We start from the raw sequence: 26,762 nt of genomic DNA, 5'->3' as shown, positions 1-26,762 counted from the left end.
TAAAAAGAAAAGAAAAAGGAAATACATGGCAAAATTGGGAGTCACTTAATCAGAGTCTGTGCTACCTCGGGCTTGGTTATTTGGAATATGGGATAAAATAATGTCCAAACTAATAATTATCATATTTCTCATAGTGTTTGTTGACTTCTAACTTGTCGAGCGTGCAAGCTTAAGTAACATGCGGAAGTTCACCAGTGGCTTCAACGTGTGCGTGCTCTATACGGCTTAGCTGGACTTTTAATATCATATTTAAGAAATATTTGTATAAGAAGGAGAAAAAAAACATGAACATTTTTGAAGCCGAAAGAATGAGCCAAATTTCTGATAAACCATTGATACTGCTATAGATCGGCACGATATAGATCGCTTGCATTCTGTAGCCATCTTTAAGGTGTGTATGGTTTTGTGAATTCATTTTACAATGAACGCACACAATTTCTACTCTTGCATATCCCTATTGAACAAAAGCACGCACCTCCACGATGGCGGCAGTGCAAAGGGTCTATTAGGAACTTCCAAACAAGCGCGTCCGTAGTTATACACCTGCCAATGTTTAGTAAGTTCACATCGGACGCGAGAGTATACGGAAATTACAATGCTATAGGGGCCGTGAATAGAGCCGAAGTCCGATCACGAAGGATGCAAAGGCTGTTGAGTGAAAAGTTCACTCGGAAGAAAAACAATTCAGAGAGGTCGAGAGAAGGGTTGGGAGTGTGTTTCTGTGGCTTTTAGAATTTACTCCTTGAAAGACGTGGACGCGTGGACGAGATTGAAGAGGATTCTCTTTCGGAACGAAGTTAGGAGATAAGAGTATATAATAGGGCACGATGAAAGGTCAATGAACGAACAAGGGTATATCAGCAAAATGTGCCTTACCATTACAGAGGCTTGCACTCCGTCAGCGTCAGGTATGCGTTTGTAATAGGGCTTACTAAGCAACAGAAACAAACAAGATCTGAAACGCTTATGGAAATGCGCCGAAATACATGTTGTAAATGACTTTCTCAGGAGTAGAAAGGAGTCAACGACCCCCTTAAAAGGGAATATTTTTTTCAATAACTCTCCAATAGGCGAGCAACCGAGTAAGCTATACAGCCTTGCTTCCTGTTTTTGCTGGGCATGTGATCTGAGATGTGGTCACAAGGAATAGGCCTGAGAGGTGTGACTGACGGAGGAATGCATACAACCGAGGGCGTCTTCTTTAGAAAAGGACAGTCAAACGGGAAAGTCTGTCCAAGTGGGAATTGCAACAAGATATGGATTTTGAGTATGGTCAAACGCTAGAGTACTCATAGCGGATATACAATCCTAGCGTTTGTTGAGGTAGCAGTTTGAAGACATAAAGTTTTGTCAAAGAAACTCTGCTATACTTCTTGGAATGATATATTATTGACAGCTTGCGCGTTGCCCTTTCATATCACAGTATCCCTCGAAGAAATATTAGCCTATTGCTACAAACAGGTATGTGCAAATATAAACGTACAGCAAAGTGCTGCCTTCCGAGTATTGCCTGTTTCTTATGGGTCTATCAATCATTTTGTTCAGTTCATGCGGGTTACCAATCAATCTGCTAATGCATTATACAATGTGTATGTTACTGTACGGGGACTTTCGTAAGTGTGCGCTTTTTCTCAAGTGCCTTGAACGCGTGTAATAGAGCTTTCCATCTTAAGTCAGCGAATTACACACAAACACACAGACACGTTTGTTTATGGTGTAAATCGAGGATTTTCTTTTGTTCCTCTCCCCTTTTCCTTTGTTTGTACAGCTCTCATTGGCTTTGTACACGTTTTCTAATCGAGGTCGTCCCCGAATTGGTTCCTGTCCTCGATTCACCGATGATGTTGCACGTGTGTGTCCTCGATTTACACCATAAACAAACGAACAAAAAAACACACATATTATCTTGATGCTTTCCCGAGCGCCATCCTGCGATGATAAGCGTGATGAATGACCGTGTTCCCCATAAACAATCTACCCTTGTATTTTTTTTGTCAATAGTGGCATATATAAATCGTTTAATATATTTCGTTTGAAGTTATATACGACATGAAAAGGGAACGAGTCTATTAATGGCATACTTGCGAACTGTTCACGATCCAGCATCAAAAATTCTGAATGCCTGGGTTTTATTTTCGAAATTGTTAAGATACTTTCAAATATTAAAGACGTGATAATTGTGTCCACTCTGATCAATGTTTTGGTATTGTTGAATTGCATGAGCACTTTTCTTTATTCTTTATTGTTAATAATTCCTTACAGCGTGGTTGTTACTGACTGCAAGCAGTCAAATTGTTGGAGTATTTCTATTTGTTACCCGTTGAATACAAACTCAACACTGCCACGCAAATGAAAAAGCTGCCATTTTTTCAAACAAATGTCAACATAGCAACGTAAAGGGATATCGGATCTCAAATTTAAGTACAATTCATATATATTGAAAGTTGTACGATTATCAGATTTTTAAGATGTTGAGCTACACTATTTCATGTGCATATTGTGATGCCCTTTGATATAAAATCTGTATGAAGTACTATAATAAAGACTCTGTAAAACTATAGTCGGAGTTGAGTAGATATCAGTCAGACTTGCACCAGACTGGTACAGCTGTAGTCAACCTGGTATACAACTTCGACTATTTCATTTAAATCTAATTTTTGCTTTGCAAGTGAAGCTCTAAACGCAAATGCTTAATTTCTGCACCTTTATCCTGCACTTTAAGTACTGTTTGCACGTATTCTTGATAATTCCATTGAATGGTTATCGTGTGCGCGATGATTGTTTATACAAAAAGGAGTGCAATAGCCGGGATATAACGAAAATTAAAAAAAAGTTATATATGCAATATTCAAAAGTGAAATACAAACAAGTAATCTTTACAATTATCTTACGATACCAAAGGAGATATGGCGTCAAAACTTGTATTTTGTTTTTCTAAGTGCATGTGTATATAACTGTTAATGGCATAAATATCTATATCTATTAAAGAAAATATCTCGGCTCCGTATTATGAAGTATTAAATTTTTGTGTTTATCATTGAATTATTTCTGATGTTCACAGGTCTTTTACGCACGGAATTCAGTTATTAATGTTTACTATATAGGGGAATCTGATGCAGGCGAAGCAGATATAATCAGTCCTTGATGCTTGACAGTTATTGTGCGCATGCGCACTAGGGTCGGTTATTCAGGGTCGGTTACATCTGCTGCCACCAAGTGTCTGAATATCTCAAACACACTGTGTGTTAAATCAAAAACGGGTATTACCGGGGTCATGCGTAATAAGAATATGTTGTGGCGAGAATGTATTAACATATCACTTTTCGAGAATGTATGAGCATATTATCTTCATGCTGATATATCAATTTGTATTTACGTAATGATTTCGACTTCTTCAGCACTGTACATGAGAAAAAAATAAAATAAAACAGTCACTTCAAAGACGTATCACTCCGTGTTCTTCTTGACGCTTCTTGCAGCACCCAGACACATGAATGTCCTTATTGTGAGGCACAGGAAGCAGGTTCTATGTAACACTTTGAATTTGATACCCCATAGAACCATCGGCATTTAGCGATTCGGATCCAAAACTATTGGCCATTTTCCTAAAGTTCAGTGTATCCAAACCTCTTATCTGGTCACAATTTCAGAAACCGGCTGTGAACCAGTCACAAGCAATGCAAATAGTGTGACATTTTCACTGGTAACCTTTTTTTTTGGTCGGCATTTTTTTTGGTCCCTTGTCGAACCACTGAGACGACCAATCACAACACTCTCACGGGACTGGCTCCCTGCTGGACTTGGCTTCGCTGGCCGTGAGGTTACAGATAACAAAAGATATGTGTATCAACCTAGGGGAACAGTATTTTTTTTTCTGCATCCTAGTACAGTCACTAATCATATTTTGCATGACGAAAGAAGTAGAAAATACACCCAAGTGTGTATTTTCCTGCAATCGGGGACCCCCTATTGTCCCTCTTTTGTTTATACTCTTAACTTTTTAGGAAGACCTCCCATATGTTTTGTACACGAATCCAAATTGGGGACCTCTCGGGAATTGGGGACCCTATTATCCTTTATTGTTCAACGTTCCCTATTGGATGCAGAAACAAACTCACACAAACTAGAAAGCACTCGGAGAGCGCAAACCTCCGCCAAGGCAAAACAATTCCCCGCCATATTGTCAGTACACCCAAAATAATTATACTCGCATAAAACGGTGAAGAATCCTTTAAAAAATCCTGATCCAGACCCAGATCCGGATCACTTCCAAAATCTAATCAATTTGTACTTGTACCAAAGACCACCACCCCTAAAAAAAATCATGCAAATCCGGCCATAACTTTTTGAGTTATCTTGTTAACAGACAAACCAACCAACCAACTAACCACATCCGATGAAAACATTACCTCCTTGGCGGAGGTAAAAAAAATAACACCGCCACAAAATCACAAAGAAAAGTCGAAATGCATTTTGCTAAAAGGCACACGGGAAAAAAAATATGCGTCCACAATCAATCCATCATCCGTTAGACTAGGTTCGATGACCACTATGATTCGGCCATTATCTGTGCGAAATTCTGTGACTCTTTGTTCGCCTCCCATAGCGGACTCCTGCAATCTTGGAATCAAACAATTAGCCTAATGGGCAGGGAACGGAAATTGTTGGAACTTAAGTCCAGCAGATAAAGGAAACGCGTTATTACACTGTAGGCCTAAACATGTTTCCATTGAAGAAGGAAATATTAGATTCATAATTAATAATAATTGCCTATTTTTGACTGACTAAGTTTACTTGTAGTCAACTTACTATCGCTTTCATGCTTAGCTAAAGGGATGGCAAGCTAAAGGGTAAACAACGTACAGTTAACGTGTATTAGACACAGCTATCAATTGGTGGAGAAAAACAAGTTACTGTAATGTGTGAGTACAACTCGTAGCCGTGTAGCCTAAATGATGAGAAACATCATGAGAAGCGTCAACTTCTTGATAAAGCTATGGCAAACAAATCTGTCCGGAATAAAATAACAAACAATTCCAAAGCGTCCAGATTGGCCATTCCTGGCTATTCCTACGCCTTTTCAATTTGAGTCATATCTGCATATCTGGTTCGTAAGTGACTTCGTCATACACGCGCACCTACCACTAATTACTAGCGTCCATTGGCTAAACACACAACTTTGCACTTCTTCCGGTTCCAATGGACCATCCAGTAAGCTCCGCCCACTGCGCACGTGGGCAAATTTATACGTGCTCCTTTCCTTCCGCGCGCATCATACGCACGTGCACACAATTCAGACATAAATCACGGCTGTGATTGGTCAGAACACCATGGGGTGGTGCTTTATGGATCGGTCCATTGTTCCAATGCTATATAATTAATGTGCAGTAGGCGTGGTTTAAACTGAAGTGACGTCACACTTACGAACTGGATACTAATAAGCGAGTTCCATGTCACTCTCTGTCCGCTTTAATATACTCCTCGCCATATGGTAACCCGGAGAGTTGAAACTTCTCACACTGTTAGTTCATGTACACAGGAAGGGGGACATACGACCTCTTTGTCCTTTATTAACCGTCCGCTAATTAATTAATTAATTAATTAATTAATTAATTGATTCATTAATTTGACACTTTTATTTTACATCATACGGCATATAGGCCTATAGAGACATGAGCATATCATCCTAAAATAGCTCCCATTTACACACGAGTTGGTGACATTGATGAGCTAACAAGTGCTGACTGACACTGATAAGTGTCGACTGTCCACTGATGAAATATAAAGTATGTAAAGGAACATTCCTATACACCCAGATCCAGTGCGTCTCAGTAGCCACAATCCTCAGATATTGCTAGCGGTCGGCCCGAACTAACGTCTTAATACAGCCAGACTATGCAAGAGACTTAGCACAATTATAACAAGTACAACACAGAACATACTTTCTTACTCAGTACCTGTATCTATGCATCAGCCGACAACTCAAAACCTTAAAGTTACTGTTCCAACATTGTCCAATGCTTAGTTGTTCAATAAGACTATGGCTGAAACCTGAAGAGTGTCCAGAAAGTACAAGATTGTGTAAAAACAGCCATAAATGTATAGGGGTCCATAATGTTGACCAAACCATGAGTCAGTCCAACTTGTTATATGGTCCGACTTGGTAAATGTATGATCACGGGAAGACACCCCAAACCTGCTCCGCAACTCCCTTAATACAACAAAAACACTTCACCAAGCATAGGACCGGACGTCTCTCATGGAGATCTTTTCTGACAAACATGCGTTCACAACGCACGGCATAACGCAGCACTGCACACGACACAAAAACAAACATAGCCCTGCATACTTGACACTTGATGAGGAGGCACATCTAATGTAATCTCGGCATCGCACTTGGAAAGGCAAAACCTAGACTGGCTGATGAGTACATTCGCTTAATGGCTTCCCAAACAATCGTGTGTCTGCAACAGGACTGATGTGGCGAAAGGTGATAGGCGTTCAGTCTCTGGTATTCTCTCTATGAAACCACTTGAAATCGAGCAGTCAAACAATTACAAGTAGTTTACGACGTGGTTGTGCAAGACAAAGTAGAGAAACAGGATCCGGGTTGTGCGAAGTTAGTACATGAGGCGGGAAACAAAGAGGTAAACACTCCCTCGTGTTCTATTGCTTTGAACCCGAGGCAAATCGTCACCGACACCACGAAGTAACACCCAACTACTAGCAATCGGAGAAACCAGCAGCTAAAGTTGAACGCCTCCTAAAACAACACTTTGCGTCAAAACGACAGAGTATTTTCAGTTGGGTTTCTCGTTGTGGACACTTGATGAATTGAATTTATTAAATCTGCTGTTTTTCACCCGTTTGTGTATTAAATAAACAAGAAATAAGAGAAAGAAAATGAGTGTTAGTTCGTGAAACCGAAAAGGCTGCGAAACTGTTAATTTTCTTTTTCACGAAGTAACACTCGCTATTGTATTTAACACGAGGAAAGTACAACTTCAGGTCAGCGCGCGCGCGCTCATACAACTTATTACAGGAAGAGTGTTACTTCGTGAAAACGTTTTTGCTCACTTATGAGCAGAGTGCGCGCCATGCATTGCAATGGTGAATGGAACTTGAGTGTTACTTCGTGAAAACGAAAATTGTCACTTTTGCGCAAAAGTTGCCATGGATACTTAGCGTAATTATTAAAGTAAAGCTCGTAGGAGGACTGCAACTGCGTATTTTACGCAATCAAGCACGCATTGCGCAGTGTTGAAAATGTTCCAAACACGCACGCGTGTTGCTCGAAATGTGTTCGAAATACGACGCAGTCGATGCGCGTTATGCAAGTTGACGCTCAAAATGCCGATGCACGTGGATGGTCTGTAGGAAATGACGTCATTTGAACGAGACCAACAGGAATCAAATATGCGGGAGATATCTTAATTTAAAGTATTTTGTAGATTCGAAAGGAAACTACAGTTTTTGCTCCATCCCATCCTACACGAAATGGGTTATAAAAAAATAATCCTACAAACCCCAACAGCACCTCACCAATAAAGAAAAGTGTGGTTCGTTACATTTATTTTGCAATGAAGTGCAATAATACTACAAAACTCGTTCGTTGAAACCACAGAAACCACAGAAGGCACAATCAATCTCAGCAATAAGGACTTGAAACAACAAAAACAAATTAACAGATTTTAAGAAAGCACTATTTCACTTTTAGGTGCAATATGCAATCGTGTTTTTCTTATCCATAGGGTAATAATAATATGTTGTAAATCTGAAATTGGTATATGATTTTGCTCCACTGTTGGAACCAAGGGGTAGGCCTATTTTTTTTTGCATATTATTTTACTCCCTTCTCGACATATTACACTTGATGCTATTTTTCAAAACCTCATCTTTGGTGGCATGATCTTCAGAATGACCGCCACAAATGGTTTTGAATAAAACAACACCAACTCTTGTCTTGTAGAGTTGTGCGTATAAAAAATGTAAAAATCATATATTCCACTAAAGCAAAAACTTTTGCAAAATACCATAACCACATGGACTTCAAGACTTTCCAACTGCACACATCGATAATGCGTCACATGAAATGCATTTGCTTGCTTCGGGAGTACCAGACGTGTCAACCCATTGAAAGATAGATTTTGAGCTTTACAATCGGGTCATTAGCGCCAAAAAAGGATGAGTAACTTGATCAACATGTGGATTAAATCTGATAAATTACAAGAATCGAGGTCTCGGTGGAAATTGAAGAAGTACATGGGAGATTCCTTGAGACATTTTCTTTTTATTGCATTAACTATCTCAGTACAATGAGAAAAGTACATGTGGCTGGCAATCATCAGGACAGCTGATACCCACAAATGATGTTTGCAGAAATCATATTACGGACGGAAAACACATTAAAATGTCATTATGGCAAGAAATGGCAAGATGAGAATTCCAGGAGGAAAATCACAATGATTACACATGAATATTGAAATTGGAAAATTTGATAAGCGACTCGCTTGGGAATGTACCCATCCAAATCAAGTGAATATAGAGAGTGACATTACGAGACGTGCTACATTTTTTCTTAAATAATGAACGTCTCCCGAGTAAAAGGCTTAGGCCCGGCGCACACCTTTTTGATTTTACCGGTTCACCGGATCATCCATCATCACCGGTACAGTTTTTTTTTTCACCGTTGCGGTTAGACCACAGCATTACCCGCACACATACCCGAGTCTGTTCTCTAATCGGTCACATGATGATCAGTCACAATGATAACCAGTCACATGATGACAAAATGGCAGCCGTCAATTTTGAATCATGTGACTTCCTTTGTGAATTTGATTGGTTCACATGCACATTGCGTCCGGTGAAATCGGAGTGCTGCCTGCATACCTTTCCGGTGACATCGGATCCGGTGGAATCGGATTCGAAAAGAAACGTGTTTGATTTCATCCGGTAGCTCGATTGAAGGTCAGATGGGTCTCTGTACGATTAACCGATGATCCGGTGAACCGGTTAAAGTCGGAAAGGTGTGCGCCGGCCTACCGCGGTAAGGGGCTGTACGGCGAAAGGATTAGAAGTACTTGAAAATTAATAGCAAAATGAATGCTGACAACGTCATAATTACAAATGACAGGTGGGCATCCACTTAGAAGAAAGTGAGGACAGTTTAAATGGGCGAAAGTTTAATCGTTGAGTATTCGAATCAAAGGTATACTCAGGATTGCTAGTCTGTAGTGTTTCAGTTTTGGTAACGGTGGACTGTTTCGTAGCAAACTTACTCGATAACATTTTAGGTAATTATCGTTGGTAAACTGCAGCCTTACCCCCGGCCCTTATACATTGCCCTTTTTCCGTTTTCATCAAACGCTGAGGGTCAGAACTCCTTTTCCAACTGGTATACAAAAAAAAGTGTCGGTAACGAGTCACGGAAAAAGATGACGGCTTTATTGCTGCAGAGTGGATGAGCACCAAAGCGATCGGGAACTCGATCAAAATCTGATATGTTACGAGATCAAACGGGAAACTTTTACGCCTTCCTTTGAAGTTCCTTCTTTATATGAGCAATGTGGGTGGTGGTAAGACGAACGGCCGGTATAGGCCTTAACAACAATAACGGAACACGCGCATGCAGGAAAAGGTCATTTATTACTTTCAACACTACGAAAGTTATTGCCGACAGGGAACTATGCATTAATATTTCATAAAGCATTATTCCTGATGGAACCTCAGAGTATCAAATCAAGAGAGGAAATTGGAAATTGGACAATAGGGCCCGGAGACACAGACTATTTTATTCAAATCAAGGAGAGTCAAGACGTTGTATTAGTTTTTTTGAAGAAAAGCAAAATGTTTTTCAACGGACATTGCACTGCAGGGCTTTACTCCGAATCATCCGATGTAAGAGGCTTTTGGAAGAAAAGTTAAAAAGGCGATCAGAAACATGAAAAACAGATTAATGCTGACGTCATATCCAAAAGAAAGGCGACCGTGTACTTTGCAAAAGACAGTTTGCCCTAAAGAAATTCAACTGATGTTACATTTTAAACACAAGATGTGTGGACCTTGTGTTCTATTAAGTATTGGTTCCACGAGGAAAGATAGAGAACAAGGGAGAAAAATGAAAGGGCGCAGAAAGCATCACTACCGACACAAAAGACGGTGTCATAATAATGCATGTACAAAAATGATCCCTGCGATGTTAATACGACTAGATAAATCCCCACCTCATAAAAAAAAAACACGAGTATGTTAACATTCACAGGTATACAACGAGGGAGAAAAAGGTACATTGCAACTTTTGTCAAAGCAGATATGATGGTCCGCCCAATCCAGCTATGTCACTGATCAAGCGACGAGTAATTATCTTTCAAAGTTAAAGTTTATTGTATTAGTTAGCATATGTTTTGTTGTAGTTATTGTTCTGGTTTTTTTTTTTTTTTTTGCCCCCATGTAATTGTATTGGCCATGCAGTAGACATGAAATCAAGTCGGTATAGTGGCCCGGCTTTCAAGTTCGCCCGTCTCGCGTTGCGATATGGTCAATTACCGCACAAGCCACGTGTAGCCTGCGGTATGGCATTTACATGCGGGGAAAGTTTGTGCATTCTCGACCCCAATATGCATCATGTGCGTCGACTCGACGTCTCAAACCCAGCACGATCATAAAGGTGATACACTATGGGCCGTGCTATTAGATATTGGTGGGGGCGCCTACAGACAAAACACGAGTGTCTAGTAACTGGTCCTCAAGTCTAGCCATGTAGTAGCTGTCACGTTTGGTTGCACTGTAAACTGAAAGACCACTTTGTGTGCGTGCATAGTTATATTCCTGGTTTTGAACATCCAACACAAGATTTTTTTTTCAGCGTGCCTCATGGGACCTAGTCTGAGTATCACCCGTTATCCACGGAGTCAAATCTCCTGTATAACGCCTGATATGTCTAGACATGCAGATATATGCAAGCCGCGCGCCAGCCAATCGGAGTCTACTTTACTAAATCGTGACGACATTTCATTCGCAAATCAGGACTAAATGGTTTGATTGGTCAATTCGAATGCAGTGTTTTGTGATACAATAACAGCCGGGCGCATATCGCGTAACATGATACAGAGCGCGTGGCACAAGTTTTTTTTTATCCATTGTCTATGACGCGCAACGGGTGAATGACCGAAGACCCGATATAGAAAACGCCCGCTGATTGGTCAAAATCTAGAGGTCAAGAGGCGGTTGTCTTGCCTAAATAATCAGCGAATCTGCACCCGATTTCATCAAACTCTTCGTAACTTACTTATTTCACGAAACACGTCGTAAGTGCGACGCGTCGTAGGTGTACTCGGTGACTGTTTTATGTATTTAGTCAGCGTACAGTAAATAGTCGTCTGATATTCAACAAAGAGTCGTTGGATCTCAGCTCGAAATTTGTTAAAACGTAAACCAAAATGGCGGCCGTGCGATGCAATTTTGAAGGAAAACAAACTCTCATTGGACTGTATAGCTACTTTGAAATTTCAATTCTAATATTCCGGTCTAATTCATAATTATTCAATGAATTTTCTATTGACAACTTTTCACACATTGCCTCGGTATTATAATCTCGTTAATGTAATGTTCATGGCATCAAACTGACTTAGAAATTACTCTTCTTATTTTGCGACGACCACAAGACACGTCTTAACTTGCGACGTGTTTAAAGCCGTTGTCAAGGAACTTACGACGCGTTCAACACATCGCAACTTTCGTGAAATGGAAGATACGACGCGTCGCGAGTTGCGACGTGTTACACGTCGTAACTCGAGTTGCGACGCGTCGCAGCGCTTCGTGAAACCGGGTGCTGCTCACATATCATGGACCATGGCTTTCGCAATATATATTACATAGACTACATGGGACCTGGGTATCATTTGGAATTTTAATACCAGCCAAGGCTTCTTGCCTGTTTTCAACTATCGTTTGTTCTTTCTCCCACACTGCATAACACTGCACGTAGTGACCCTTTCTCTTGTAATTAAAGAACCTTAAAATACTTTTCACTAAACAATCGTGGCGTTAAAGGCACAAAGGGTCGTATGCATTTAAATATCGAAAAGCTTAATTGGATTAAAGATCGTACTTGTACTAGTAAACACCATGAAATTATTCCGTCTAGCTTGCTGTTATTTATAAGAAATAGGATTGTAGGCATTTTCCAACGATCAGTCAACTGACCGTTCGTTGGAATTCAAAAGTTCTGACGAAATCGTGTTTCTTGATCAAAAGGTTTTTTTTTTCCAGTTTGCAACATTCTTCTTTGGATTGTGAGTGATGTTATTATTGGAAACAAAAAAATGCATGAAAAGCAAGTTATCCCATGCCTCCAACACTTAATTTTGTTTAACCTCTGACCTTCATTAGTCTTGTAGACGAGACGTCCAAACACCATTTTTCAATGTGCCCCGTCGACATGTTGCTGCATGCTTGATGCTCTCCTACTCATATGGGATATTTATTTTCATGATTATCGGCATCCTCACCACCGTCATAATCCCCATCATCAATATCATCCCAATCTTAGGATAATTACATCAACTGGCGTTTCTCCCTGGCTGTTAGACAAAGAAGAGGAAAACAAGGGAGATTATTTATTATTTTGATGGCTTTATTATTATTGTACGTGTAAAGGTACCACTCAGGAGACACGTAATTGTAATTTCTTCGCACGATGGGAGACATCGGTCATTAGGGAGACATTTTCATGTCTCCCTAATGTCACAGTCCCCTTTCGAGGCACAATTTTGTTGTCGCAATTAATTTATTATTGTGGCTCGTGGTCTAATTAGTAAACGTACCGAAATTCGAGGGAAAAGGACAAGGGAATATTGGATTAGGGCACATTTAAGTTTGAAAAAAATTGTGCACAAGTCTACGGGGATGTCTCCCAAATGTCCAATCCAGGGTAATACTTATTATTACATGTATTATTATTTATTCGGCCAAATCACAAGATACAAAAAGCAATCTATAAAAGTAAACAGAACGAAACAAAAAAAATCCAATCCAAGCTGGCCAGGATTTCAAATTGGTTTGGCTTTTTGCATCAGCATGGAGGAATAAATGCGCCTCTAATTGCAGGTGTTTTTGTGTAATAAAGGTAATTCTATACTCTTGGGGTGACTTGGGTCTAGCTCGCTTGATGACCATGGATCAACATACTTGGCATGTTAAGTTCTGGTAGGAGTTTCTACATGTCACCTGGTGGTCGGTCGGTCTGTCGGTCGGTCAGGCTGTCTGTCTGTCTGTCCCTGAAAATTGACCAAAATATTTTACCAAAAATAATTGACTACTTGACCAAATGCCATGCCGTCGTGTCAGTAAATGCACTCTTGACAAAAGTTTTCGGAACACGGGCTTTGTCTCGATCGATGCGCATGCGCGTCTATTTTGCGTAAATCTGTCCCCGGAAAATTGACCAAAAATGGTCAGGCCTGATTTGACGCGCTTGGACGAACATGGCGTAGTTGGGAAAGTTAGATCATTCACTCTAAAACGTCAAAAAGACACTTCTCTGTCTCATTTTCTGGGTCATTTCGAACCGGAAACCTTGACAAAAGTGTCATACTGATATAGACCCCCCAAAAGATGTCAATTTTACCCTGAAACAGAACTCAGATTCCGGGTCAATCTAGGCTAACCAGGGACTTTGTAGAGTGAATTCGGGTCATTTGACTCACCTTGCGGGTACCCCATTCACTAAAGTGAATATTTGAGAGTGAGACTCCGGAAGTCGGTCTGTAAAACCACCGAGTGTACCCCCACACTTTGGTGGTGGGGAGTGTGGCCTAGGGTTCGAGACTCATGATCAGAGGGTCAGGGGTTCGAATCCAGTTGCTGGTCATTAGGTATAATGTTGTGTCCTTGGGCAAGTCACTTCAGCCCGACTTGCCTCTCTACCTCTCCATCCAGGAGTACATGAATGGGTACCGGCATTAGTTGGGGAGTAACCTGCGATGGACTGGTATCCCATCCAGGGAGAATAGAAATGTTATGTCGTGCCAAGAAACCGGAGATAAACGCCGGCCTGGTGGGTTGGGTCATTGGCTTGTGACAGACTTACCTTACCCCAACACTGAAGGTTGAAATTTTAGTATTTCCTATCCCAACTCCTTGAGGGTTTAGGAACACAGTTACATACACCGAGACACACATGTTTACGTTACATACCTAGTGAGGACATTCCCCTGCATTCGTGTAGTTAAGAAAAAGCTCTCATTTTACTCTCACTGTGTGAACACTTTCAACCCAATTTTTTTCTATGATTCCCTTTGGTGCTTCTCTTCACTTTGCCACAGATAAACCTAACCCCAAAAAGCCTCTAAACCTGTTTTCAGAAATTGGGAAACACTGTGTGGACTTGCCCAAGTCCACACAACGTCTCCTCTACCTGGTTTATGTGGACCTCTTTTGTTCGGAAGTCCACACAGTGAATGTAACGCCTACCCAGGAACACACACTTCACAGGCTTAGATATATACTTTTACCCAGACAAATTCATACACCGGAGCCTCCATGTAGAAACAGTGATAATGTGCACATGCTAATAATGGTACTGCAACAGCTCGAGTGTTTTTCCCCGGACGCTTTGCAATTTGAGGGGAAAAATAGGTTGACACGTTGAAACATTGCGTGTCATGCGACACTTTTCAATATCCGGACACCATGCGGACAGTCGCGGGAAGTGGCCGCAAACATAAAAAGACAAGAGGTTGTTACTCAAGTACATGTACATAGGCCTAGCGGTTTCAAGTAGGCCGGCCGCAATTCACACTTTATTATATACAACGAATGCAAGGGGACACGGAATGAATTTCGTATTGAAACACAGTTTTCTGGGAATTTCAAGTGTAATGAAAATCATTGGACAGTTTTGGTTTAATTTGAGTGTACCAGGGGCCAGAACCTTAAGGTAACATGCAAACAAATCGATTCATCCATCGAGGCACGATTTTGATGTGCATATATCAGCTCGTTCTTACAGTTGGAAGCATACAGTATTCATGGACCTCACACCTCCCTTTGCGTCAATAATGTGACCAACTCAACGCAGGTAATTTTCGGCCTAGTTTACCTCAGGTTATGTCAAGCGTTGCCGCAGCTAACATTAGGAATAACTCGTCAATACAAAAAGATTTTGGATTAAAACGGTGAACTTAAGCCTGAATTTGCCATCAGCATTGATAAACTGCACACAGGGTGAGTAAAAAAAAGTCATAATAATGACTGGAAAGCCTATTTCATAAGCTATACTATTAGATGAAAAAAAATACTGACATTGCTCAATCCGTTCAAAGAATATCACCATTTAAATACAATGACCCTAAAACCTGTTTCGTCCAACCGTCAACATACACAATATCTTTACTAACAACCCTGGTTAGGCAAACAATGATGTATACAATCCACCTTTTTTTTTTTTTTTTTAAAGACGGGCCTTCAAAATGACTTTGTTGAATATTTTTTACTTTTATACTGAGGTGTTATCGCTGGTGATGTTTGAAGACAATTGTGACAATGATTCTTGAAATCGCATTTGTGGACGAAAGAGGTTTTAGGGTCATTGTGTTAAAATGGTGATATTCTTTGAACGGATTGAGCAATTTCAGTAATTTTTGCATCTAAAAGTAGCTTATGAAATTGGCTTTCCATTTATTATTATGTTTGGTACTACATATTTTTTTAAATATGAAATAAAGTTTTGGGGGTTTGTATTCAGTTTATCGATGCTGATGGCATATTTAGGCATTAGTTCACCTGTTAGTATCGACGAGTCATTCTTAATGTTAGCTGCGGCCCTGTATTACCGATTGCGTATATACGTGTGAATAATGTATATAATTAAGTCGTCATGCTATAGTCTTCGCGATCCCCATGCTTCCATGCGTTTCATGAGTGAATTTTGCTCAGAATATTAACTAGACTGGCGTCAGAGATCCAGACGCCATATTACAGGGTCGTCAAAAACGAGTGCAATAGTTCATCTTTCGACGTATAATAATTGTGTGTGACTCCTAACTGTCTCAAACGTTAATTGCAATATTTGGGATAATTTAGTTTTGTGCGACTTTGGGACGCCTGAACCTGGGGAGGGAGGGGGGAGGCACTTGCCCCCCCCCCCGGAAATGGGGGTTACAGAAAAAGAAAATGGGAAAAGGGGAAGACAACTGCCAATTTTCATTAAAAATGCATCAGAATTATTGACCCCTCCCCTGCCGATGGTTCGTCACTTTGCACCTTTGAGTGCTCCCCCTCCCCCCTCTGGAAAGCGCTTTGCCTCCCTCTTGAAAAAAATTCCGGCGACGCCCATGCAGTTGGTTTTGCATGTATAAAGCAAGGCACGGGCATCAAAGCATGCTGGCGGCAGACCCGTCGTGCATTATGATATCTGAAGATTATTAGCCTACAGACCAGTAAACACTTATCGCTAAGAGAAGGGGTTTGCCCCGGTGTTTCTGGCCTCCTGTATAAACTCCCACGTGGAGTATTTAGGAGAAGAACCAACCAAGAACCAAGAACCAAGACTATGTGCTCTGTGACGTCATGCCAAAGGGCATCCAGTGGGCAACCCAAACATTTAGTATCTTTTGCATGTTCTTTGGCCACAACGTATTATGTCAACACTTTTAAACCATTTATATTTCAAGAGATGCACAAAGTCATGCAGTGCAGAAGAGAACCATTTGCTGACAAAAAAATTGTTAATGTCACATGCTCTACATGTACTGTATACGCTTCAAAACATCTAAACTCATAGACCGAACACAGACCAAGCTCGATTACCCAGGTAAACATTGAACACAGAACAACTTGATTACAAAATGGTAAAAAAAAAAAAAAAACCAGAAGACGACAACGCATTGACTGACAAACCGACCGACCGCAAATATGAAGGTTTAGACCGCTGGTCCGTAATGCATACGCATTTAATAGTCTTTGCCTCTGGGGAACAGTCTATTCTTTAAATTGCTTCGCTGTAATTGCCTTTCTGATTTCCGCGGTGGTAGCTTTCGACACTCACATCCGATGGCACATGTCGTAGTTCGTGCAACATAGTGAGAGGGGCGGCGAGACGAGGGGGAGGGGTGAGCGAAGCGGAGAGGGGGGATGGGAGTGAGGGTATTATGTCATGAAGCAATGTTTCTCGTGGACAGCCACAAGTTTACGATTTTTGTTTGCCAAACTGATTTTTTTTTACACACTCCACGATAGTATATATTAGTTTTCCGTTTCGTAATTTCCCAGTATTTCGTTATATCCGAACCTTCTGTTTTGAAATGCGAATGTGCATCATGATAGGCACTATTCCTTATAATGCTGCTTTCTGTGCCAATCCGGTTCGTTAATGTGACGTCAGTTCAGTTTAAACCACGCCCACTTACCATTAAGTAGCATTGGAACCATTGGAACCGGAAGCTGACGCAACTTGAGTGTTAATCCAATGAGCGCTAGTAATCAGTGGTGCGCGTGTATGACGTTTTTACTAACGAACCGGATAAAGCAGTAATGCTGTTTCGACGTGCAGCGAGTATACGAATGTTATGTAGCCTGGAAACCAGAGGTTATGAAAGTGATGACTGATGAGTGGTTATCATCATGCTATCAGACAGGTATAGCTTGATACAAGGCCAATTTATTAAACTTAACAGCAACGATGCTGCCACCGCTGCTGCATGCATGAGAGTGGATAAAACATGAGATATCATGGGAAACGATGTTTGTCAGTAAGTAAATGGAACCTTCTCGAAGCCGGGTCGCGATACTATCATAAGATGGATGGGTGTATCGAGTTCAAAGGAAGGATCAATCAGAGCGGAAAAAATGGGATTTGTTACAATCAGGAAATCTCTTAATGTCAGGGTAAATTTGCGAAAGAAAATGGGCGCGTAAAATGGATTTGAAGTTTAAATGTCAGGGCCTCTAATGGGCACAGAGAGTTTGGAACATGAACGACAAATGGTATTTGCCAAGGGATGTTTATGAGGCTTTGGGCTTTAATTGGATATTGAGAAGCTCGATGTCGGACAGCACAAGTACGTATTCTGTTCGGTGTTAATTGCCACCTCCTGCTAACATCGTGGATCAGTGCGGAGTAAAGGCAAGCGCGGTTCTACGCCCCCCCCCCACCCTAAAAAAAAAAATAATAAACAAAATCCATAAACAAAATGGAAGTAGCCAATTGTAGAAGTTGACGCCACATGCGAATTGTCTGACCCCCCCCCCCAAAAAAAAATAGTCGTGAGAAGAGGGCATTACACTATTAGGTAATATAGTGTGCATGATTGTAGGATTTTATCAGCGCTCCCCGTTGAAAATGTGGTACGAGCCCCCCCCCCCCCCACCCCCCACCTATTGATTTTCGGAGACCTAAATGTCCGGAGCAAAAAAGGTCTACATTTCAGCACGACTCCCTGCAAAAGTTTATGGATCCACCCCTTCTATAGCCCCCCCCCCCCCAAAAAAAAAATAGGGGCTCTAAAACCGCGCCTGGTAAAAGGACAGAGTACAAGCTACTGAATAACTCGTACTGATATTTAACCCAGCTGTCATGCCACTTGTACTTCACTTCTCTGCAGGGGGTTTACGATCCGTATACTTGGCTTATACTCTTGATCACGATCCGTACTCGGCCCAACATTTTGATCACATAGTATTTTGACTCGAGTCTTGATCTACTTTTGTCATTTAAGTGCTTCCGCTCCGTACCCGACCCGTACCGCCGATTCTTAGCCTACTTTTGATGCGAACTTGACCCGTACCAAACTCGTACTGACCGCGTACTAACCCGTACTGCGGATAACGATCAGCATACTCGGCCCAACGTTGGATCACATATTTTGACTAACACTTGATCCACTTTTGCTTCCGCTCCGTACCCGCGGCATTTTGTCTGTACCCGTATTACCGCCGATCTTAAGCCTACTTTTGATACAAAGGCTTGACCCGTACCAAACTCGTACTGACCGTACTGAACCGTACTGCGGATAAATGATCAGTATACTCGGCCCAACGTTTGATCACATATTTTGACTAATACTTGATCCACTTTTGCTTCCGCTCCGTACCCGCGGCATTTTGTCTGTTTACCCGTATTACCGCCGATCTTAAGCCTACTTTTGATACAAAGGCTTGACCCGTACCAAACTCGTACTGACCGTACTGAACCGTACTGCGGATAACGATCAGTATACTCGGCCCAACGTTTGATCACATATTTTGACTAATACTTGATCCACGTTTGCTTCCGCTCCGTACCCGCGGCATTGTCTGTACCCGTACCGCCGATCTTAAGCCTACTTTTGATACAAACTTGACCTGTACCAAGCTCGTACTGACCGTACTGAACCGTACTCCGGATAACGATCAGCATACTCGGCCCAACGTCAGTGATCACATATTTGGACTAATACTTGATCCACATTTGCTTCCGCCTCGTACCCGCGGCATTGTCTGTACCCGTACCGCCGATCTTAAGCCTACTTTTGATACAAAGGCTTGACCCGTACCAAACTCGTACTGACCGTACTGAACCGTACTGCGGATAACGATCAGCATACTCGGCCCAACGTCAGTGATCACATATTTGGACTAATACTTGATCCACTTTTGCTTCCGCTCCGTACCCGCGGCATTGTCTGTACCCGTACCGCCGATCTTAAGCCTACTTTTGATACAAACTTGACCCGTACCAAACTCGTACTGACCGTACTGAACCGTACTGCGGATTGCGATGGTCATACTTCAATCACAATTACTGCATTTTGTCCTTGTCCAAGACAGCTAAACACAGCGAGTCCGGCAGACAAATTATGCTGGTAGGCCTACGTGAACTTATCTCCGTAAATAGTCTACGTTTGATGTATAGGCCCCCAATTAAGCTCTTTTAGAGATCAAAAGTTGAACAATTAAGGGAAGTTCCCAGTGGAAAAAACTGTGAGGTTTCCCCAGAAAGAGTGAGTATATCATTCTGTGTCAAGTACGCATTATGGTATAAATAGTCCCTATGGATCGCATTCTGCGCATGGGACGCACTTTCAATGAAATCCCCGGCCCCCCCCCCCCCAAATCCCCACGTGACCACCAAGATGGTGGTACAATGTAATCTGTGAAACGGTCAATGATGCAGAGACGTTTCGTAATTCCGTGTTATTGCTTTACCTGAAAAGCTGACCGTGCATTATTAGTACACACTGAAAAATTGCCTGGGGTAATTTTACCCAAGAAAGGGTGAAAACTGCAACTACATTATATATGGAGATCAATGGTCCCAACTCACGGCGCGCGTAAACTGTCTTAAATATTTATGAAGAGAAGATAGTTATAAGGATATTGACCTTCAAGACTTATGTTTTACTCGCGAGACTGACTATCACCGACAACCACGAATGGTGATGTGTACGAGTAAATATGCTCTGTGTCTTTCGGAAACTCATGAAAAGACATCCGAAATGAGCCAATCGCTAAAAAGCTATATCTAGGTGGTTTGTTCAATACAAAAGTTTATTGTTAAAATGAGTACAGATACTAAACAAAGTTAATCATCATTTTCAATGGTTAGGTTAAATATTTCTATATAAATAAATTATGATAAAAAATGTATTCGGCTCTTCGATAATAATCACTGTATTTACATTATCGAGCCATTTCAGAGGCCAGTCTGTTCAGGAGCATACGGTATTACGACTGAAAACAAAACTAACAATCCAACTAAAACGAATATTATAACGAACAATTGAGAATAAAACTTTTTTTTCGAAAATACAATAATTACTAAAAAGGTACAGCAATTTTAATAACAGATAGACCAAAGTTACACACAAAAGTCATGTACCGTACTTAAACAAACTAAGGTACAATAAAATGATCAACAAAAACACATGTATTAAAATGTATACTTTAAAAACAAAAAATAAGGGAAATTTAGTACGAACGAAGGTAATAAAACACATGGAAAATTAACCACAAAGAATATTGTGACATGCAATTGTGACAAACGGTGAATTAAAAATATGAAAACTAGAAAATTATAAAATATAATACATATCATATTCACACAAACAAGGTATTTATGGCGAAAACAACTATTGTGACATGCAATCGAACGTTGAATTAAAAGTATGAAAACAAGAAAAATATAAAATATACTATAAATTATATTCAACACAAACATGGTATTTATGGCGAAAAAAAAAACCTCCTGAGATGGCCGCTGAAATTTGCGAGGTAGCCCACTTCGCAATTCAATGGGCAGAGGAAACACTGCTGTAGCAATTATTAAAATAATATCGTCTTTCAAAATAACGCTTACTGTTTTACTTCGAACGGCCATGCAAAATATCTCCAAAAACCGTGGAGATCATAAAACGTTGACTATCTGGAATCCAAACCTTATACATACGTAAGTAAAAATCTACAAGAGAGACATCAATCTCATGAGATGCTTAAAAACAATCACTTTGTTGAAATAAAAGAACAATTCTCTGTGGGGGATAAAAGCTCAAGAGCGGGAATTGCCGTTCCTCTCGGTGATCCTCTTAAACCGGGGCTTTTTGTGAGTTCTGCTGGTAACGATTTACAGACTGAAAATGTCACAAAATCGACTGTTAAATGTCGCGAAGGCTTTTGAAGATTATCTGGGATAGGCCTATAGACCTACATGCATATGTCTATCTTAGATATGCCCCAGATGGACTTGTCTGGTATACAATATTTAAAAGCTGGTTCGTATACTCCACGCGAAAAGGCTTATGTCCATTTTTGATGGGCCCCAAATGGACAATCTGTCAGGTATACAATATATAAAAGCCGGTTTATGATCACACGCTAAAGCGAAAGCGAAGTGCATTTTATGACGTCAACAACTGAAGATTAATTGTAACGTTCGCAGCTATCTTGACGAATTCGCTTCGCACCGATAATCGCATGAAGTATGAGCCGGCATTAAGTCTGTTATACTGTCTTCCATAACTCCATTATTTCCCCCTCTTTCTTGATCCACTTCTAGTCCCTAGTATGAACTACCAAAAGGCTAACAAAACCCTTTCAGTCAAGTTACATTATAATAGGGTTCAAAATCGCAAAGTGCTATACTCTTCATACCGGGATAATGGCAGGAATGCAATGTCCTCTCCCTAAAGTTAGACATTTTTAACCTCATTTTTAACAGTAGACCATGTGATGACAGTCATTATTTTACTCGCTTTATGTATTATGATCTATCCGGGAGCGTTTACAGGTAAACAACTATTTCTGACAGTATACGGAGCTACTTTCAGGTAAAATTATTTTATTAGAAAAAGGCTTTACTATTATTTGACAGATAAAGGATTGACGCATAAAAAAACATACAAGTACACTATAATTCCGTCAATGAGTTTAACCACCATTAATTGCACACATTTTGTTGACTTTGTCACGTTGGACCAAATAAACAGTCGAAACTCGACTCCTCCTCCTCGTCCGATTGTCCGGAATGTTCTTCATCAAGAAAGCACGTGGTGCTCTTAGCCCCGCCTACCTTGACCTCATTTGCATGGGAAGGGCGTGACATGTCTTCGTGAGCTTTGGTCTTTTTGGCTTTCGGTTGCTGCTTTCTACTTGGGGCAGTCTCCGGGAACATGTCACGGAGAAATTCGCGTGAACGAATATCGGCCTACAGACGTAGGAAAAATTGATACAAAATATCTACTTTTTTTTTTAAATATCAATATACCAGGATGATTCTTAAGACAACAGTTTGGTTCAACTTAAGTAACAAGCTCGATCGGATCTCGGAAGCTGCGGGCCAAAGAATTGTCCATGCATGAGTCGAGTGATTGTGCCATGTAATTTCTATTCTGGAAGGAGTAGTGTTTTGAGTAAAAAAAAAAAAAAGGTTTTCGATGACCGTTGACCCCAGTTTGGTCATGTGACATGTTGGGGCTGGGCTACAGATACTTTGACAAGGTTTGGTTGAAATCGGTCAAAATATGTAGGAGCAATAGACAATGCCAGCGTTTGTTACTAACTAACTAACTAACTAAGTAACTAACTAACTAACTATCTAACTAACTAACTAACTAACTAACTCCCCAACTAACTCCCGGGGAGACATGATGATTTGTTGAGCTGCTTCCCGAAGCTAAAAAAAACTGCTGTCTGATGTTAGTGAAGGAAAACAATGGTTTCTCCACCCCAGGGGGCCTTGTGCGTGCACAGTGATCACGTGCCGGGACTCGTCTAAAGTTTCCAATTTAATACTGCATCTTAATTGGGCGCTATTGCGAAGCCAACATTACAGATAAAAAAACAAGTTATATATTTGGCATTGACCATACATAGAGTAATAATGTTTTTCAATACATTTTGTATTAGCTTTGTGTTTTGCCACATAACCACAAGGAGAAACTCGAATAGGAGAATGCTCTATAGGGATCATCATTTTTCCTAATTAAAAAAAGGCCCTCAAATTTTGTAGTTATTTTTTCCCAACAATAATGACACGATGAGAGAATACTTTCATGTCATGAGTATCTTTTAAACTGGTACATACAATCACTGCAATAGTTGATGAAATGCTGATGGTATTTTTGGTATCTGATGGTTAGATAACAGTGTTTACATGGTTTATATAATGAAATCGGTTGATCAAGGCAATAAATGATTACTAGAGCCCCTTACTATTTTATATCCCTTTGTATAGTTGACCTCATAGTCACCCTATATTTATTTAATATCTTCCTGAATTACCCCATATCTCATGCTTCCGGAACGATTCCTGACAACTGAGCAGGGAAATATCCATCAATTAGTTTACAATTTCATCAGATAATATGCTCCACTGCGCATGCAGCAGTTCATGTTGAAGATTTTATCACGTCTGGACGGTAAGGCCTACCGATGAATTTCCCTCTGGGTTTAGGCAACAGATGATGCGAATAAGTGTATTGCCTATCACAATGCAACATGGCCGAGTTGTGGCTTTCTGATGCCATCAAGTCTCTATACTATATTTTTTTGTCTACAAGGAACTGAATCAAAATGGGGGAAAAGAGAGAAAAACAACCTCAGCTTTGTTTAGATGTATATATTGTATTAGCCTGTTCAAAACTGAACCCAAAACACTTCCTTTTTAGGAAGACATATTTGGCGATGTGTAATATGCTTTTAACCCCATCTGGGTTTTTGTTTTTTTAAAGTCATCTTTAATGAGGGTAAACTCCGATCAGTGCAAGGCACTGCTTTCCATGGAGGCCCTCAAGTTAAATGAGAACTATGAGACCCATTATGTAGCACCTTTATAAGTATTTACACGGTGCTAATCTAAGCAGTAGTTATTACCACATGGTGTTACAGCAAACCGAAACGCTTTTATGTTACATTCGGTTGGGTTGTGTCACGTTCAGCAGGCAACGAATATTAAGGCACGGTTGGATTAGGCAGGTAAGTCCTTTTGTATTGTAAGGTACCTAGCAAAATGACCCGTTGGACTGCGTTGGCTTGAGCAGCCTGGAAACTGCCATGATTAACTGTCAGATTCTGTTGGATTCAGCAGGGTAGCCCTGGGGAACTATTAGGGGGGTATTAAACATCTGCACATTCTTCTACTGCGTCTGGCCGAACAGACCACATGAAATAGGGAGTTATAAGGCGCAAAACCACTTCATGAAGTTAGGCTGTTGCACTCACCTTTTCAAAGAGGTCCAAGATTTCAGTATTTATATGAACTTGCCAATGGAATACCTGCTTGGGATTTTATCAAGTTCCAAGATGAGAGACGTGCTGGATTTGAGGTATTAAAAGTTAAAATTGGCATTTTACAATCGAATTGAACACTATTATAAAGGGATGAACTGATGCATTTTTTTGTTTCGTTTACCTGTCTGACCGGCTCGGTAACTCTATACTTGCAGCATCGCCTGGCGAGCTCCGTGGCTGTTTGCAGAGAGACTCGGTGCCCAACGGACACAAATATCGGGTTGCTTGACTTGTCACATCCCCTCATGGCCTACAGAAGGGAGCAGAGAGACATGATCAAATCCGACAATTTACTATCGACCATGCAATTCAATCACAAGCAAATCTCTTGGCAACGTGGTTGCTGCGATAAAAAAATACTGTTGGCGGTGATCAACATCTCATCAAAAGTAATGCCGCTTTGATGGACTGGCGATTTGGGAGATATCGGGTGAGTAGTTTGAAAGTGCCAGGAGAGTTTTATGTAGGAGCAAAACAGGAGGTGTTTTTATTTCATGCAGGAATGTTTGATTTTGAGCGCTATTTTGCATCATGTTTTTCAAGACTCACAACAAAAGGCATTCAAAATTAAAGCAGAATAGTGAAATAATAACAGTTGCAGTCTCATGATTGTTGAACGCAGTATACTTTTTGAGGAAACAGGGCAATCAAGATGCAGTTCAAGGCTCAATTACATATTTTTACGTACATGTACAGTTTTATCAGCTCCCAGTTTATTATGATAAATAAAAAGGTGACCTAGACTTAAAAAACAAACAACATGTTGTCAAAGTTAAGATAGCTCAGGTTTTGTCTCTGGCGGTGTCAGTAACTGAAACATCTCTTTTATTTTTTTTTTGGTACCAATGACAACATGCCATGGTAAAATTTCAGTGTGTGTTTGACTTCTGGTATTTTGTAGCCTTTCCTTATGCTCATTTTCAGTCCACTTTGTGTCCACTGTGTAGTTAGGCCTACTGTTTACGATAGGCCTACGTATGCAACTGGGGAAAAAACAGTAAAGGTGCCTTTAGTTAGATTTCAGAGGGGGTCTCTCAATAATTCCAAATGTTCCTTCGAGCTAAAGACCCTTGCTTCACAGAGTAATACTTCAAGCATCTGTGCAATTCAGTGAAGGGAATCTGGGACAAATCCAGGGAAAGTGGAACTTCATTTTGGGCTTGAAGGAAATCCAAATAGATAAAGGTCGGTACGCCTAATGTTTGAGTCATGTTGACGGGCTGCTGGCCACTGACTTCAATGTTCACTATCGTCGTTCGTTTGATGATCACAGCGCACTTGTAGATTCTTCCACCAGTCAATAGTGTCTGCATATACAAGCCATTCTTCCCTTAAGGCCTTTGTGGAGACAACATCGAGAGATCAGGTGCTCTACGGTCTGAATGCGATCACATTCACAGAGGGCTGACTCTTCTGCTCCGTTTTGACCAGTCCTCCACCAGCAACTAGTGAAGCCTGTTGAGTTTGACCCAGGGGGAACAGTGACCAAAGACAGTGGCCCTGCTAAGGAAGTTATGAGGTGTTGAACGCGTCTTAAGTTTGATGAGATCGATCCTATAGGACGAGTCGCGAGTTAAGACAAGTTTACCTCCCTAAGATTCGTCTTAGCGTTCCATGAAATCGACCACAGGCCCTATTTTAGTTTCCTTATGTTATGGTTGCACTCTTTCTTTATTTTTGACTTTCACAGTGACCTTTATAGTTGTCTCATCTTTGCATTGTGTTGACAGATATCTCAACGTGATGTACACATTTTGTCACCAGCTCTGTGATATAGCTCTGGGCTAAAATGTTCCGTTTCACATTCACACTTCAACTGACAGCTATTGCTGCCGGATGAGACAGTTCATATCAAATAGCAGAATGTGAGATGGCAAACTGAACTGAGGGAATTCGGATAATTACCATTCCTAGAACCTGTCCCGAAGCTGTCACCAGCGGGAAGGTGTCTCCGTCATCACTGAGTTCAGCAACCTGCATTCACAAAAAGCCAAAAGCAG

At 40.8% G+C, this 26,762-nt stretch overlaps 1 protein-coding gene across 3 annotated transcripts in view; it reads right to left on the bottom strand.

The window, feature by feature from the left end:
- Positions 1–20,501: 20,501 nt before the first annotated feature.
- LOC119734847 (endonuclease V-like) overlaps positions 20,502–26,762 on the bottom strand; it is a 28,193-nt gene continuing 21,932 nt past the window's right edge. The window contains exons 6-9 of one of the 3 annotated variants that reach the window (XR_005272124.1): positions 26,668–26,736; positions 24,884–25,012; positions 24,694–24,786; positions 22,568–22,678 (exon numbers count right to left, since the gene is read on the bottom strand). Coding sequence is in view for 2 of the 3 variants with exons in the window: in XM_038208430.1 (XP_038064358.1) it covers positions 22,439–22,678; positions 24,884–25,012; positions 26,668–26,736 (438 nt within the window). In the remaining variant the exon portion in view is untranslated. Of the gene's footprint in view, positions 22,679–24,693; positions 24,787–24,883; positions 25,013–26,667; positions 26,737–26,762 lie in introns of all 3 variants that reach the window. The other 2 variants (XM_038208430.1, XM_038208431.1) reach the window with 2 other exon arrangements.

The sequence above is a fragment of the Patiria miniata genome, unplaced genomic scaffold (assembly GCF_015706575.1).
Source record: "Patiria miniata isolate m_02_andy unplaced genomic scaffold, ASM1570657v1 HiC_scaffold_28, whole genome shotgun sequence".
Classification (NCBI taxonomy): Eukaryota; Metazoa; Echinodermata; class Asteroidea; order Valvatida; family Asterinidae; genus Patiria; species Patiria miniata.
Note: the sequence above shows the minus strand (reverse complement) of the source record. Positions and strands in the feature narration are given on the sequence as shown.